The following is an 18876-nucleotide window of genomic DNA, read 5'->3' as shown; positions in this document are numbered from 1 at the left end:
GGTGGCTGCAGACAGGAGCTTATCATGTATCTCTGTATACAGGGAACTCCCCCTAGTGGAGGCTGCAGACAGGATCTTATCATGTATCTCTGTATACAGGGAGCTCCCCCTAGTGGTGGCTGCAGACAGGATCTTATCATGTATCTCTGTATACAGGGAGCTCCCCCTAGTGGTGGCTGCAGACAGGATCTTATCATGTATCTCTGTATACAGGGAGCTCCCCCTAGTGGTGGCTGCAGACAGGATCTTATCATGTATCTCTGTATACAGGGGGCTCCCCCTAGTGGTGGCTGCAGACAGGATCTTATCATGTATCTCTGTATACAGGGAGCTCCCCCTAGTGGTGGCTGCAGACAGGATCTTATCATGTATCTCTGTATACAGGGAGCTCCCCCTAGTGGTGGCTGCAGACAGGATCTTATCATGTATCTCTGTATACAGGGAGCTCCCCCTAGTGGTGGCTGCAGACAGGATCTTATCATGTATCTCTGTATACAGGGAGCTCCCCCTAGTGGTGGCTGCAGACAGGATCTTATCATGTATCTCTGTATACAGGGAGCTCCCCCTAGTGGTGGCTGCAGACAGGATCTTATCATGTATCTCTGTATACAGGGAGCTCCCCTAGTGGTGGCTGCAGACAGGATCTTATCATGTATCTCTCTATACAGGGAGCTCCCCCTAGTGGTGGCTGCAGACAGGATCTTATCATGTATCTCTGTATACAGGGAGCTCCCCCTAGTGGTGGCTGCAGACATGATCTTATGTATCTCTGTATACAGGGAGCTCCCCCTAGTGGTGGCTGCAGACAGGATCTTATCATGTATCTCTGTATACAGGGAGCTCCCCCTAGTGGTGGCTGCAGACATGATCTTATCATGTATCTCTGTATACAGGGAGCTCCCCCTAGTGGTGGCTGCAGACAGGATCTTATCATGTATCTCTGTATACAGGGAGCTCCCCCTAGTGGTGGCTGCAGACAGGACCTTATCATGTATCTCTGTATACAGGGAGCTCCCCCTAGTGGTGGCTGAAGACAGTATCTTATCATGTATCTCTGTATACAGGGAGCTCCCCCTAGTGGTGGCTGCAGACAGGATCTTATCATGTATCTCTGTATACAGGGAGCTCCCCCTAGTGGTGACTGCAGACAGGATCTTATCATGTATGTCTCTATACAGGGAGCTCCCCCTAGTGGAGGCTGCAGACAGGATCTTATCATGTATCTCTGTATACAGGGAGCTCCCCCTAGTGGTGGCTGCAGACAGAATCTTATCATGTATCTCTGTATACAGGGAGCTCCCCCTAGTGGTGACTGCAGACAGGATCTTATCATGTATCTCTGTATACAGGGAGCTCCCCCTAGTGGTGGCTGCAGACAGGATCTTATCATGTATCTCTGTATACAGGGAGCTCCCCCTAGTGGTGGCTGCAGACAGGATCTTATCATGTATCTCTGTATACAGGGAGCTCCCCCTAGTGGTGGCTGCAGACAGGATCTTATCATGTATCTCTGTATACAGGGAGCTCCCCCTAGTGGTGGCTGCAGACAGGATCTTATCATGTATCTCTGTATACAGGGAGCTCCCCCTAGTGGTGGCTGCAGACAGGATCTTATCATGTATCTCTGTATACAGGGAGCTCCCCCTAGTGGTGGCTGCAGACAGAATCTTATCATGTATCTCTGTATACAGGGAGCTCCTCCTAGTGATGACTGCAGACAGAATCTTATCATGTATCTCTGTATACAGGGAGCTCCCCCTAGTGGTGACTGCAGACAGGATCTTATCATGTATCTCTGTATACAGGGAGCTCCCCCTAGTGGTGGCTGCAGACAGAATCTTATCATGTATCTCTGTATACAGGGAGCTCCCCCTAGTGGTGGCTGCAGACAGGATCTTATCATGTATCTCTGTATACAGGGAGCTCCCCCTAGTGGTGGCTGCAGACATGATCTTATCATGTATCTCTGTATACAGGGAGCTCCCCCTAGTGGTGGCTGCAGACAGGATCTTATCATGTATCTCTGTATACAGGGAGCTCCCCCTAGTGGTGGCTGCAGACAGGATCTTATTATGTATGTCTCTATACAGGGAGCTCCCCCTAGTGGTGGCTGCAGACAGGATCTTATCATGTATCTCTGTATACAGGGAGCTCCTCCTAGTGGTGACTGCAGACAGAATCTTATCATGTATCTCTGTATACAGGGAGCTCCCCTAGTGGTGACTGCAGACAGGATCTTATCATGTATCTCTGTATACAGGGAGCTCCCCCTAGTGGTGGCTGCAGACAGGATCTTATCATGTATCTCTGTATACAGGGAGCTCCCCCTAGTGGTGGCTGCAGACAGGATCTTATCATGTATCTCTGTATACAGGGAGCTCCCCCTAGTGGTGGCTGCAGAAATACAGACTGTCACTCTGGACAACAGGGGGTGACTGGACAGGAACCCCTGCACTAGCCCTCAGCTTTTCCTCAACCCAGGAGGTACACTTAATGGTAGTGAGGTCTGGGCCCCCAGTGTATCCCTATCTCCTGTCCAAACCCAACAAACTTCACGTGCTGAGGAGGGAAATAAGGTAAGGAGACGGTAACTAAACAACAACAGACAGCAGCAGAGCGACCCGGGAGGAAGGGAGGGAGGGAGGGCGCGGGGGGCAGAGCGTCACAGGAGGGAGGAGGGCGAGGGCCGGGGGGCAGAGCGTCACAGGAGGGAGGAGGGCGAGGGCCGGGGGGCAGAGCGTCACAGGAGGGAGGAGGGCGAGGGCCGGGGGGCAGAGCGTCACAGGAGGGAGGAGGGCGAGGGCCGGGGGCAGAGCGTCACAGGAGGGAGGAGGGCGAGGGCCGGGGGGCAGAGCGTCACAGGAGGGAGGAGGGCGAGGGCCGGGGGGCAGAGCGTCACAGGAGGGAGGAGGGCGAGGGCCGGGGGGCAGAGAGTCACAGGAGGGAGGAGGGCGAGGGCCGGGGGGCAGAGCGTCACAGGAGGGAGGAGGGCGAGGGCCGGGGGGCAGAGCGTCACAGGAGGGAGGAGGGCGAGGGCCGGGGGGCAGAGCGTCACAGGAGGGAGGAGGGTGAAGCGTCACAGGAGGGCCTAAACACAGGTACACACGAGACCTAAACTCTGGAGAATTACCCCATATGCTGATGAAGTGACAGGGGTTTAGTGGGCGGTCCTGAGATATTTTGTGACCTCGCCCCTTCCCCCTGATTGACAGCACTTACTCTCTGTGTTTATAGCTGCAGGCGCAGTGGATTCCCAGGACCCCAGCACTGTCTTGATCATCACCTCTACCACGTGTGCTGAGCTGTCAATCAAGACAAAGGGGGTGGAGCATGGGGAGAACATTCCTATAGACTGGGGACCGCCCACTGTGCACTTACAGCCTCATTAGCATATATGTGTACAATATACCCCGTCCCATAACAGGGGCCCCCACCCCGGGGTTATACGGGGGGCTCCACCCTCTGCAGAACCTCTTGCGCTGCCCCCTGCACACAGCCCAGGGCGGTGGTTCCGCGTCCTTCCCCCCAGGCCCGGGCCCCCGCGCTGTGTCATCCCCGGCCCCGCTCACCGTGCTGACGTGCGCCCCCATGTGGCCGGTCACTGAGCGGCGCCGACTCCGGAAAGACACAAAGTAACAACTGAACGTCCTACAGCAGAGCGCGGCCGAGATGGCAGCCTGGCCCCGCCCACCCAGCGCTGATACGCTCAGCGAGCTGCCAATCATATTCCACTCTCCGCGATATCAGGGCGAAACTCCTCCTTCTAGCCGCTCAGTCATTGGCTCCAGGAGGTGTCAATAAAGTCCACGCCCTGTCTCCATTACAGATGGGCGGGTCCAGGCTGCGCGCAGTGATTGGCGACAGGAAGCGTCAATCAAGGCCACACCCTTGTCTCCATTACAGATGGGTGGATCAAGGCTGCGCGCTGTGATTGGCTGCAGAAGGCGTCAATCAAGTCCACGCCCTTGTCTCCGTTACAGATGGGCGGGTCTACGCTGCGCGCTGTGATTGGCTGATTCGGTCGCTCTCATCCGGCGACTTTGCAAGACTTTTTCTCTTTTGGCAGAAGCGATCGGTGACCGGAGCCGGGAGATCGTCATGGCCGCCAGGTGAGAGCAGCCCGGGGCTGTGCGGCGTGTGCACCCGCCCTGCAGCTGCTGATGTGGAGCATCCCGGGACACTAAACTACAACTCCCAGCATGCCCTGCGGCCACACGCCGGAGACGGGGGAGGCTTAAAGGGAGACTGTTAATTTAAAAAAAAAACAAACTAAAAAGTATAGACTTGTCCAAAAGTTTTCATCTTTGGGGTCCGAGCCCCCGACTTCCCCCCCCCCCCCACACACCCGATCTGTCACCGGGACCCCCTCCCCGATCTGTCACCGGGACCCCCTCCCCCGATCTGTCACCGGGACCCCCTCCCCGATCTGTCACCGGGACCCCCCTCCCCGATCTGTCACCGGGACCCCCCTCCCCGATCTGTCACCGGGACCCCCTCCCCCGATCTGTCACCGGGACCCCCTCCCCGATCTGTCACCGGGACCCCCTCTCCCGATCTGTCACCGGGACCCCCCTCCCCGATCTGTCACCGGGACCCCCTCCCCGATCTGTCACCGGGACCCCCTCCCCCGATCTGTCACCGGGACCCCCTCCCCCGATCTGTCACCGGGACCCCCTCCCCGATCTGTCACCGGGACCCCCTCCCCGATCTGTCACCGGGACCCCCTCCCCGATCTGTCACCGGGACCCCCTCCCCCGATCTGTCACCGGGACCCCCTCCCCGATCTGTCACCGGGACCCCCTCCCCGATCTGTCACCGGGACCCCCTCCCCGATCTGTCACCGGCACCCCCTCCCCCGGTCTGTCACCGGGACCCCCTCCCCCGATCTGTCACCGGGACCCCCTCCCCCGATCTGTCACCGGGACCCCCTCCCCAGATCTGTCACCGGGACCCCCTCCCCCGATCTGTCACCGGGACCCCCCTCCCCCGATCTGTCACCGGGACCCCCTCCCCCGATCTGTCACCGGGACCCCCTCCCCCGATCTGTCACCGGGACCCCCGCCCGCGATCTGTCACCGGGACCCCCTCCCCGATCTGTCACCGGGACCCCCTCTCCCGTTCTGTCACCGGGACCCCCTCTCCCGATCTGTCACCGGGACCCCCCTCTCCCGATCTGTCACCGGGACCCCCCTCTCCCGATCTGTCACCGGGACCCCCGCCCGCGATCTGTCACCGGGACCCCCGCCCGCGATCTGTCACCCAGACCCCCACCCCACGATTCGTCCCCTGGACCCCCCACCCCACGATGTTACCCAGACACCCCACAATCTGTCCCCCGGACCCCCCACCCCACAATTTGTTGCCCGGACCCCCCATCTGTCACGCGGATCCCCCCTTAATCTGTCACCCGCGCCCACCCCAATCTCAGCCAGATTCCCCCTTAATCTATCACCCCGCCCCCGATCTGTCACCTGGACCCCGGACTTGTGATGCGCTCCTCTGTGGGGGATCATCGTATTAATGATCTGGAGAATCGCCCCTTTAAGTTGGATATTAGCAAAAGTCATTATTGATGGACCCCCCCAAGACGAACTGATGTGGGGGCTGCGCTGCTCCCCGCTTCCTTCCTCTCAGGTTGGATTGGCGTTTTACGGTGCCATAAAGGCCCCCCCCCCTCACCCCACTGATTTCTCCGCTCATATCGGAGACCCTTTAATTTTAGCTTCTGATGAAGAGAAGACGGGGGGCTCTAAACACCTAAAGACACGCCCCTCCCCCCCTAATGGGGTCTGTTAAGGATGATTTCTGCATAAGACAGTTTGGCATTCACAGCGTGAAACGATTGGTGTCTGTAAAATAATGTCGCCTGGACGTTCTCCAAAACCAACATCACAGCGCAGCGATCATGTGACCCGGAAACCGCAGAGAAGCAAAAACACAGAAATTCACACAGCAATAGCCACCACTAGAGGGAGCTCACTACATACAGATTATACAGCCACCACTAGAGGGAGCTCACTACATACAGATTATACAGCCACCACTAGAGGGAGCTCACTACATACAGATTTATACAGACACCACTAGAGGGAGCTCACTACATACAGATTATACAGACACCACTAGAGGGAGCTCACTACATACAGATTATACAGCCACCACTAGAGGGAGCTCACTACATACAGATACATACAGCCACCACTAGAGGGAGCTCACTACATACAGATTATACAGCCACCACTAGAGGGAGCTCACTACATACAGATTTATACAGCCACCACTAGAGGGAGCTCACTACATACAGATTTATACAGCCACCACTAGAGGGAACTCACTACATACAGATTATACAGCCACCACTCGAGGGAGCTCACTACATACAGATACATACAGCCACCACTAGAGGGAGCTCACTACATACAGATTATACAGCCACCACTAGAGGGAGCTCACTACATACAGATTATACAGCCACCACTAGAGGGAGCTCACTACATACAGATACATACAGCCACCACTAGAGGGAGCTCACTACATACAGATTATACAGCCACCACTAGAGGGAGCTCACTACATACAGATTATACAGCCACCACTAGAGGGAGCTCACTACATACAGATTTATACAGCCACCACTAGAGGGAGCTCACTACATACAGATTTATACAGCCACCACTAGAGGGAGCTCACTACATACAGATTTATACAGCCACCACTAGAGGGAGCTCACTACATACAGATTATACAGCCACCACTAGAGGGAGCTCACTACATACAGATTATACAGCCACCACTAGAGGGAGCTCACTACATACAGATTTATACAGCCACCACTAGAGGGAGCTCACTACATACAGATACATACAGCCACCACTAGAGGGAGCTCACTACATACAGATTATACAGCCACCACTAGAGGGAGCTCACTACATACAGATACATACAGCCACCACTAGAGGGAGCTCACTACATACAGATTATACAGCCACCACTAGAGGGAGCTCACTACATACAGATTTATACAGCCACCACTAGAGGGAGCTCACTACATACAGATTTATACAGCCACCACTAGAGGGAACTCACTACATACAGATTATACAGCCACCACTCGAGGGAGCTCACTACATACAGATACATACAGCCACCACTAGAGGGAGCTCACTACATACAGATTATACAGCCACCACTAGAGGGAGCTCACTACATACAGATTATACAGCCACCACTAGAGGGAGCTCACTACATACAGATTATACAGCCACCACTAGAGGGAGCTCACTACATACAGATACATACAGCCACCACTAGAGGGAGCTCACTACATACAGATTATACAGCCACCACTAGAGGGAGCTCACTACATACAGATTATACAGCCACCACTAGAGGGAGCTCACTACATACAGATTTATACAGCCACCACTAGAGGGAGCTCACTACATACAGATTTATACAGCCACCACTAGAGGGAGCTCACTACATACAGATTTATACAGCCACCACTAGAGGGAGCTCACTACATACAGATACATACAGCCACCACTAGAGGGAGCTCACTACATACAGATTATACAGCCACCACTAGAGGGAGCTCACTACATACAGATTATACAGCCACCACTAGAGGGAGCTCACTACATACAGATACATACAGCCACCACTAGAGGGAGCTCACTACATACAGATTATACAGCCACCACTAGAGGGAGCTCACTACATACAGATTTATACAGCCACCACTAGAGGGAGCTCACTACATACAGATACATACAGCCACCACTAGAGGGAGCTCACTACATACAGATTATACAGCCACCACTAGAGGGCGCTCACTACATACAAATACATACAGCCACCACTAGAGGGAGCTCACTACATACAGATACATACAGCCACCACTAGAGGAAGCTCACTACATACAGATTATACAGCCACCACTAGAGGGAGCTCACTACATACAGATTATACAGCCACCACTAGAGGGAGCTCACTACATACAGATTTATACAGCCACCACTAGAGGGAGCTCACTACATACAGATTTATACAGACACCACTAGAGGGCGCTCACTACATACAGATACATACAGCCACCACTAGAGGGAGCTCACTACATACAGATTTATACAGCCACCACTAGAGGGAGCTCACTACATACAGATTTATACAGACACCACTAGAGGGAGCTCACTACATACAGATACATACAGCCACCACTAGAGGGAGCTCACTACATACAGATTTATACAGCCACCACTAGAGGGAGCTCACTACATACAGATTTATACAGCCACCACTAGAGGGAGCTCACTACATACAGATACATACAGCCACCACTAGAGGGAGCTCACTACATACAGATTATACAGCCACCACTAGAGGGAGCTCACTACATACAGATTTATACAGCCACCACTAGAGGGAGCTCACTACATACAGATTTATACAGACACCACTAGAGGGCGCTCACTACATACAGATACATACAGCCACCACTAGAGGGAGCTCACTACATACAGATTTATACAGCCACCACTAGAGGGAGCTCACTACATACAGATTTATACAGACACCACTAGAGGGCGCTCACTACATACAGATACATACAGCCACCACTAGAGGGAGCTCACTACATACAGATTATACAGCCACCACTAGAGGGAGCTCACTACATACAGATTTATACAGCCACCACTAGAGGGAGCTCACTACATACAGATACATACAGCCACCACTAGAGGGAGCTCACTACATACAGATACATACAGCCACCACTAGAGGGAGCTCACTACATACAGATACATACAGCCACCACTAGAGGGAGCTCACTACATACAGATACATACAGCCACCACTAGAGGGAGCTCACTACATACAGATACATACAGCCACCACTAGAGGGCGCTCACTACATACAGATACATACAGCCACCACTAGAGGGCGCTCACTACATACAAATACATACAGCCACCACTAGAGGGAGCTCACTACATACAGATACATACAGCCACCACTAGAGGGAGCTCACTACATACAGATTATACAGCCACCACTAGAGGGCGCTCACTACATACAGATTATACAGCCACCACTAGAGGGCGCTCACTACATACAGATTATACAGCCACCACTAGAGGGAGCTCACTATATACAGATTTATACAGCCACCACTAGAGGGAGCTCACTACATACAGATTATACAGCCACCACTAGAGGGCGCTCACTACATACAGATTATACAGCCACCACTAGAGGGAGCTCACTACATACAGATTATACAGTCACCACTAGAGGGAGCTCACTACATACAGATTATACAGCCACCACTAGAGGGAGGTCACTACATCCAGATTATACAGCCACCACTAGAGGGAGCTCACTACATACAGATTTATACAGCCACCACTAGAGGGAGCTCACTACATACAGATTTATACAGCCACCACTAGAGGAAGCTCACTACATACAGATTATACAGCCACCACTAGAGGGAGCTCACTACATACAGATTTATACAGCCACCACTAGAGGGAGCTCACTACATACAGATTTATACAGCCACCACTAGAGGGAGCTCACTACATACAGATTTATACAGCCACCACTAGAGGGAGCTCACTACATACAGATTTATATATCCACCACTAGAGGGAGCTCACTACATACAGATTATACAGCCACCACTAGAGGGCGCTCACTACATACAGATTTATACAGCCACCACTAGAGGGAGCTCACTACATACAGATTATACAGCCACCACTAGAGGGCGCTCACTACATACAGATTATACAGCCACCACTAGAGGGAGCTCACTACATACAGATTTATACAGCCACCACTAGAGGGAGCTCACTACATACAGATTTATATATCCACCACTAGAGGGAGCTCACTACATACAGATTATACAGCCACCACTAGAGGGAGCTCACTACATACAGATTTATATATCCACCACTAGAGGGAGCTCACTACATACAGATTATACAGTCACCACTAGAGGGAGCTCACTACATACAGATTATACAGCCACCACTAGAGGGAGCTCACTACATACAGATTATACAGCCACCACTAGAGGGCGCTCACTATATACAGATTTATACATCCACCACTAGAGGGAGCTCACTACATACAGATTATACAGCCACCACTAGAGGGAGCTCACTACATACAGATTATACAGCCACCACTAGAGGGAGCTCACTACATACAGATTTATACAGTCACCACTAGAGGGAGCTCACTACATACAGATTATACAGCCACCACTAGAGGGCGCTCACTACATACAGATTTATATATCCACCACTAGGGGGAACTCACTACATACAGATTATACAGCCACCACTAGAGGGAGCTCACTATATACAGATTTATACAGCCACCACTAGAGGGAGCTCACTACATACAGATTATACAGCCACCACTAGAGGGCGCTCACTACATACAGATTATACAGCCACCACTAGAGGGAGCTCACTACATACAGATTTATACATCCACCACTAGAGGGAGCTCACTACATACAGATTTATACAGCCACCACTAGAGGGAGCTCACTACAGACAGATTTATACAGCTACCACTAGAGGGAGCTCACTACATACAGATTTATACAGCCACCACTAGAGGGAGCTCACTACATACAGATTTATACAGCCACCACTAGAGGGAGATCACTACATACAGATATATACAGCCACCACTAGAGGGAGCTCACTACATACAGATTATACAGCCACCACTAGAGGGAGCTCACTACATACAGATTTATACAGTCACCACTAGAGGGAGCTCACTACATACAGATATATACAGCCACCACTAGAGGGAGCTCACTACATACAGATTTATACAGACACCACTAGAGGGAGCTCACTACATACAGATTTATACAGCCACCACTAGAGGGAGCTCACTACATACAGATATATACAGCCACCACTAGAGGGAGCTCACTACATACAGATTTATACAGTCACCACTAGAGGGAGCTCACTACATACAGATTTATACAGCCACCACTAGAGGGAACTCACTACATACAGATTTATACAGTCACCACTAGAGGGAGCTCACTACATGCAGATTTATACAGCCACCACTAGAGGGAGCTCACTACATACAGATTTATACAGCCACCACTAGAGGGAGATCACTACATACAGATATATACAGCCACCACTAGAGGGAGCTCACTACATACAGATTATACAGCCACCACTAGAGGGAGCTCACTACATACAGATTTATACAGTCACCACTAGAGGGAGCTCACTACATGCAGATTTATACAGTCACCACTAGAGGGAGCTCACTACATACAGATTATACAGCCACCACTAGAGGGAGCTCACTACATACAGATTATACAGCCACCACTAGAGGGAGCTCACTACATACAGATTATACAGCCACCACTAGAGGGAGCTCACTACATACAGATTTATACAGTCACCACTAGAGGGAGCTCACTACATACAGATTATACAGTCACCACTAGAGGAAGCTCACTACATACAGATTATACAGCCACCACTAGAGGGAGGTCACTACATACAGATTTATACAGCCACCACTAGAGGGAGCTCACTACATACAGATTTATACAGCCACCACTAGAGGGAGCTCACTATATACAGATTTATACAGCCACCACTAGAGGGAGCTCACTACATACATATTATACAGCCACCACTAGAGGGCGCTCACTACATACAGATTATACAGCCACCACTAGAGGGAGCTCACTACATACAGATTTATACAGCCACCACTAGAGGGAGCTCACTACATACAGATTTATATATCCACCACTAGAGGGAGCTCACTACATACAGATTATACAGCCACCACTAGAGGGCGCTCACTACATACAGATTTATACAGCCACCACTAGAGGGAGCTCACTACATACAGATTATACAGCCACCACTAGAGGGCGCTCACTACATACAGATTATACAGCCACCACTAGAGGGAGCTCACTACATACAGATTTATATATCCACCACTAGAGGGAGCTCACTACATACAGATTATACAGTCACCACTAGAGGGAGCTCACTACATACAGATTATACAGCCACCACTAGAGGGAGCTCACTACATACAGATTTATACAGTCACCACTAGAGGGAGCTCACTACATACAGATTATACAGCCACCACTAGAGGGCGCTCACTATATACAGATTTATACATCCACCACTAGAGGGAGCTCACTACATACAGATTATACAGCCACCACTAGAGGGAGCTCACTACATACAGATTATACAGCCACCACTAGAGGGAGCTCACTACATACAGATTTATACAGTCACCACTAGAGGGAGCTCACTACATACAGATTATACAGCCACCACTAGAGGGCGCTCACTACATACAGATTTATATATCCACCACTAGGGGGAACTCACTACATACAGATTATACAGCCACCACTAGAGGGAGCTCACTATATACAGATTTATACAGCCACCACTAGAGGGAGCTCACTACATACAGATTATACAGCCACCACTAGAGGGCGCTCACTACATACAGATTATACAGCCACCACTAGAGGGAGCTCACTACATACAGATTTATACATCCACCACTAGAGGGAGCTCACTACAGACAGATTTATACAGCTACCACTAGAGGGAGCTCACTACATACAGATTTATACAGTCACCACTAGAGGGAGCTCACTACATACAGATTTATACAGCCACCACTAGAGGGAGCTCACTACATACAGATTTATACAGCCACCACTAGAGGGAGCTCACTACATACAGATTTATACAGCCTCCACTAGAGGGAGCTCACCACATACAGATTTATACAGCCACCACTAGAGGGACCTCACTACATACAGATGTATACAGTCACCACTAGAGGGAGCTCACTACATACAGATTTATACACCCACCACTAGAGGGAGATCACTACATACAGATATATACAGCCACCACTAGAGGGAGCTCACTACATACAGATTATACAGCCACCACTAGAGGGAGCTCACTACATACAGATTTATAGTCACCACTAGAGGGAGCTCACTACATACAGATATATACAGCCACCACTAGAGGGAGCTCACTACATACAGATTTATACAGACACCACTAGAGGGAGCTCACTACATAAAGATTTATACAGCCACCACTAGAGGGAGCTCACTACATACAGATATATACAGCCACCACTAGAGGGAGCTCACTACATACAGATTTATACAGTCACCACTAGAGGGAGCTCACTACATACAGATTTATACAGCCACCACTAGAGGGAACTCACTACATACAGATTTATACAGTCACCACTAGAGGGAGCTCACTACATGCAGATTTATACAGCCACCACTAGAGGGAGCTCACTACATACAGATTTATACAGCCACCACTAGAGGGAGATCACTACATACAGATATATACAGCCACCACTAGAGGGAGCTCACTACATACAGATTATACAGCCACCACTAGAGGGAGCTCACTACATACAGATTTATACAGTCACCACTAGAGGGAGCTCACTACATACAGATTATACAGCCACCACTAGAGGGCGCTCACTACATACAGATTTATATATCCACCACTAGGGGGAACTCACTACATACAGATTATACAGCCACCACTAGAGGGAGCTCACTATATACAGATTTATACAGCCACCACTAGAGGGAGCTCACTACATACAGATTATACAGCCACCACTAGAGGGCGCTCACTACATACAGATTATACAGCCACCACTAGAGGGAGCTCACTACATACAGATTTATACATCCACCACTAGAGGGAGCTCACTACATACAGATTTATACAGCCACCACTAGAGGGAGCTCACTACAGACAGATTTATACAGCTACCACTAGAGGGAGCTCACTACATACAGATTTATACAGTCACCACTAGAGGGAGCTCACTACATACAGATTTATACAGCCACCACTAGAGGGAGCTCACTACATACAGATTTATACAGCCACCACTAGAGGGAGCTCACTACATACAGATTTATACAGCCACCACTAGAGGGAGATCACTACATACAGATTTATACAGCCACCACTAGAGGGAGATCACTACATACAGATATATACAGCCACCACTAGAGGGAGCTCACTACATACAGATTATACAGCCACCACTAGAGGGAGCTCACTACATACAGATTTATACAGTCACCACTAGAGGGAGCTCACTACATACAGATATATACAGCCACCACTAGAGGGAGCTCACTACATACAGATTATACAGCCACCACTAGAGGGAGCTCACTATATACAGATTTATACAGCCACCACTAGAGGGAGCTCACTACATACAGATTATACAGCCACCACTAGAGGGCGCTCACTACATACAGATTTATACAGCCACCACTAGAGGGAGCTCACTACAGACAGATTTATACAGCCACCACTAGAGGGCGCTCACTACATACAGATTATACAGCCACCACTAGAGGGAGCTCACTACATACAGATTTATACATCCACCACTAGAGGGAGCTCACTATATACAGATTTATACAGCCACCACTAGAGGGAGCTCACTACATACAGATTATACAGCCACCACTAGAGGGTGCTCACTACATACAGATTATACAGCCACCACTAGAGGGAGCTCACTACATACAGATTTATACATCCACCACTAGAGGGAGCTCACTACATACAGATTTATACAGCCACCACTAGAGGAAGCTCACTACAGACAGATTTATACAGCTACCACTAGAGGGAGCTCACTACATACAGATTTATACAGCCACCACTAGAGGGAGCTCACTACATACAGATTTATACAGCCACCACTAGAGGGAGCTCACTACATACAGATTTATACAGCCACCACTAGAGGGAGCTCACTACATACAGATTTATACAGCCACCACTAGAGGGAGATCACTACATACAGATATATACAGCCACCACTAGAGGGAGCTCACTACATACAGATTATACAGCCACCACTAGAGGGAGCTCACTACATACAGATTTATACAGTCACCACTAGAGGGAGCTCACTACATACAGATATATACAGCCACCACTAGAGGGAGCTCACTACATACAGATTTATACAGCCACCACTAGAGGGAGCTCACTACATACAGATTTATACAGCCACCACTAGAGGGAGATCACTACATACAGATATATACAGCCACCACTAGAGGGAGCTCACTACATACAGATTATACAGCCACCACTAGAGGGAGCTCACTACATACAGATTTATACAGTCACACCTAGAGGGAGCTCACTACATACAGATTTATACAGTCACCACTAGAGGGAGCTCACTACATATAGATTTATACAGTCACCACTAGAGGGAGCTCACTACATACAGATTTATACAGCCACCACTAGAGGGAGCTCACTACATACAGATTATACAGCCACCACTAGAGGGAGCTCACTACATACAGATTATACAGCCACCACTAGAGGGAGCTCACTACATACAGATTTATACAGCCAACACTAGAGGGAGCTCACTACATACAGATTATACAGTCACCACTAGAGGGAGCTCACTACATACAGATTTATACAGCCACCACTAGAGGGAGCTCACTACATACAGATTACACAACCACCACTAGAGGGAGCTCACTACATACAGATTTATACAGCCACCACTAGAGGAAGCTCACTACATACAGATTTATACAGCCACCACTAGAGGGAGCTCACTACATACAGATTTATACAGCCACCACTAGAGGGAGCTCACAACATACAGATTTATACAGTCACCACTAGAGGGAGCTCATTACATACAGATATATACAGTCACCACTAGAGGGAGCTCACTACGTACAGATTTATACAGCCACCACTAGAGGGAGCTCACTACATACAGATTTATACAGCCACCACTAGAGGGAGCTCACTACATACAGATTTATACAGCCACCACTAGAGGGAGCTCACTACATGCAGATTTATACACCCACCACTAGAGGGAGCTCACTACATACAGATTTATACACCCACCACTAGAGGGAGCTCACTACATACAGATTATACAGCCACCACTAGAGGGAGCTCACTACATACAGATATATACAGCCACCACTAGAGGGAGCTCACTACATACAGATTATACAGCCACCACTAGAGGGAGCTCACTACATACAGATTTATACAGCCACCACTAGAGGGAGCTCACTACATACAGATTTATACAGTCACCACTAGAGGGAGCTCACTACATACAGATTATACAGCCACCACTAGAGGGAGCTCACTACATACAGATATATACAGCCACCACTAGAGGGAGCTCACTACATACAGATTATACAGCCACCACTAGAGGGAGCTCACTACATACAGATTTATACAGCCACCACTAGAGGGAGCTCACTACATACAGATTTATACAGCCACCACTAGAGGGAGCTCACTACATACAGATTATACAGCCACCACTAGAGGGAGCTCACTACATACAGATTATACAGCCACCACTAGAGGGAGCTCACTACATACAGATTATACAGCCACCACTAGAGGGAGCTCACTACATACAGATTATACAGCTCACCACTAGAGGGAGCTCACTACATACAGATTTATACAGCCACCACTAGAGGGAGCTCACTACATACAGATATATACAGCCACCACTAGAGGGAGCTCACTACATACAGATATATACAGCCACCACTAGAGGGAGCTCACTACATACAGATATATACAGCCACCACTAGAGGGAGCTCACTACATATACAGCCACCACTAGAGGGAGCTCACTACATACAGATTATACAGTCACCACTAGAGGGAGCTCACTACATACAGATTTATACCGCCACCACTAGGGGGAGCTCACTACATACAGATTTATACAGCCACCACTAGAGGGAGCTCACTACATACAGATTATACAGTCACCACTAGAGGGAGCTCACTACATACAGATTATACAGTCACCACTAGAGGGAGCTCACTACATACAGATTATACAGTCACCACTAGAGGGAGCTCACTACATACAGATTTATACAGCCACCACTAGAGGGAGCTCACTACATACAGATTTATACAGCCACCACTAGAGGGAGCTCACTACATACAGATTATACAGCCACCACTAGAGGGAGCTCACTACATACAGATTATACAGTCACCACTAGAGGGAGCTCACTACATACAGATTTATACAGCCACCACTAGAGGGAGCTCACTACATACAGATTTATACAGCCACCACTAGAGGGAGCTCACTACATACAGATTATACAGTCACCACTAGAGGGAGCTCACGACATACAGATTATACAGCCACCACTAGAGGGAGCTCACTACATACAGATTTATACAGCCACCACTAGAGGGAGCTCACTACATACAGATTTATACAGCCACCACTAGAGGGAGCTCACTACATACAGATTATACAGCCACCACTAGAGGGAGCTCACTACATACAGATTATACAGCCACCACTAGAGGGAGCTCACTACATACAGATTTATACAGCCATCCACTAGAGGGAGCTCACTACATACAGATTTATACAGCCATCACTAGAGGGAGCTCACTACATACAGATTTATACAGCCACCACTAGAGGGAGCTCACTACATACAGATTATACAGCCACCACTAGGGGGAGCTCACTACATACAGATTTATACAGTCACCACTAGAGGAAGCTCACTACATACAGATTTATACAGTCACCACTAGAGGGAGCTCACTACATACAGATTTATACAGCCACCACTAGAGGGAGCTCACTACATACAGATTTATACAGCCACCACTAGAGGGAGCTTACTACATACAGATTTATACAGCCACCACTAGAGGGAGCTCACTACATACAGATTTATACAGTCACCACTAGAGGAAGCTCACTACATACAGATTATACAGCCACCACTAGAGGGAGCTCACTACATACAGATTTATACAGCCACCACTAGAGGGAGCTCACTACATACAGATTATACAGCCACAACTAGAGGGAGCTCACTACATACAGATATATACAGCCACCACTAGAGGGAGCTCACTACATACAGATATATACAGCCACCACTAGAGGGAGCTCACTACATACAGATTTATACAGTCACCACTAGAGGGAGCTCACTACATATAGATTTATACAGTCACCACTAGAAGGAGCTCACTACATACAGATTATACAGCCACCACTAGAGGGAGCTCACTACATACAGATTTATACAGTCACCACTAGAGGGAGCTCACTACATACAGATTTATACAGCCACCACTAGAGGAAGCTCACTACATACAGATTTATACAGCCACCACTAGAGGGAGCTCACTACATACAGATTATACAGTCACCACTAGAGGGAGCTCACTACATACAGATTTATACAGCCACCACTAGAGGGAGCTCACTACATACAGATTATACAGCCACCACTAGAGGGAGCTCACTACATACAGATTATACAGCCACCACTAGAGGGAGCTCACTACATACAGATATATACAGCCACCACTAGAGGGAGCTCACTACATACAGATTTATACAGTCACCACTAGAGGGAGCTCACTACATATAGATTTATACAGTCACCACTAGAGGGAGCTCACTACATACAGATTTATACAGCCACCACTAGAGGGAGCTCACTACATACAGATTACACAGCCACCACTAGAGGGAGCTCACTACATACAGATTTATACAGCCACCACTAGAGGGAGCTCACTACATACAGATTTATACAGCCACCACTAGAGGGAGCTCACTACATACAGATTTATACAGCCACCACTAGAGGGAGCTCACTACATACAGATTTATACAGTCACCACTAGAGGGAGCTCACTTACATACAGATATATACA

At 49.1% G+C, this 18876-nt stretch overlaps 1 protein-coding gene across 1 annotated transcript in view; it reads left to right on the top strand.

The window, feature by feature from the left end:
- The first annotated feature begins 3986 nt into the window (after positions 1-3986).
- LOC142300962 (poly(U)-specific endoribonuclease-like) overlaps positions 3987-18876 on the top strand; it is a 55799-nt gene continuing 40909 nt past the window's right edge. Inside the window, exon 1 of the mRNA XM_075341985.1 lies at positions 3987-4109. Within this exon, the coding sequence (XP_075198100.1) occupies positions 4099-4109 (11 nt within the window). The 5' untranslated portion in view covers positions 3987-4098. The remainder of the gene's footprint in view (positions 4110-18876) is intronic.

The sequence above is a fragment of the Anomaloglossus baeobatrachus genome, chromosome 4 (assembly GCF_048569485.1).
Source record: "Anomaloglossus baeobatrachus isolate aAnoBae1 chromosome 4, aAnoBae1.hap1, whole genome shotgun sequence".
NCBI classification, from domain to species: Eukaryota; Metazoa; Chordata; class Amphibia; order Anura; family Aromobatidae; genus Anomaloglossus; species Anomaloglossus baeobatrachus.
The sequence above is the reverse complement of the archived record's forward strand: the minus strand, read 5'-3'. Positions and strand labels throughout refer to the sequence as shown.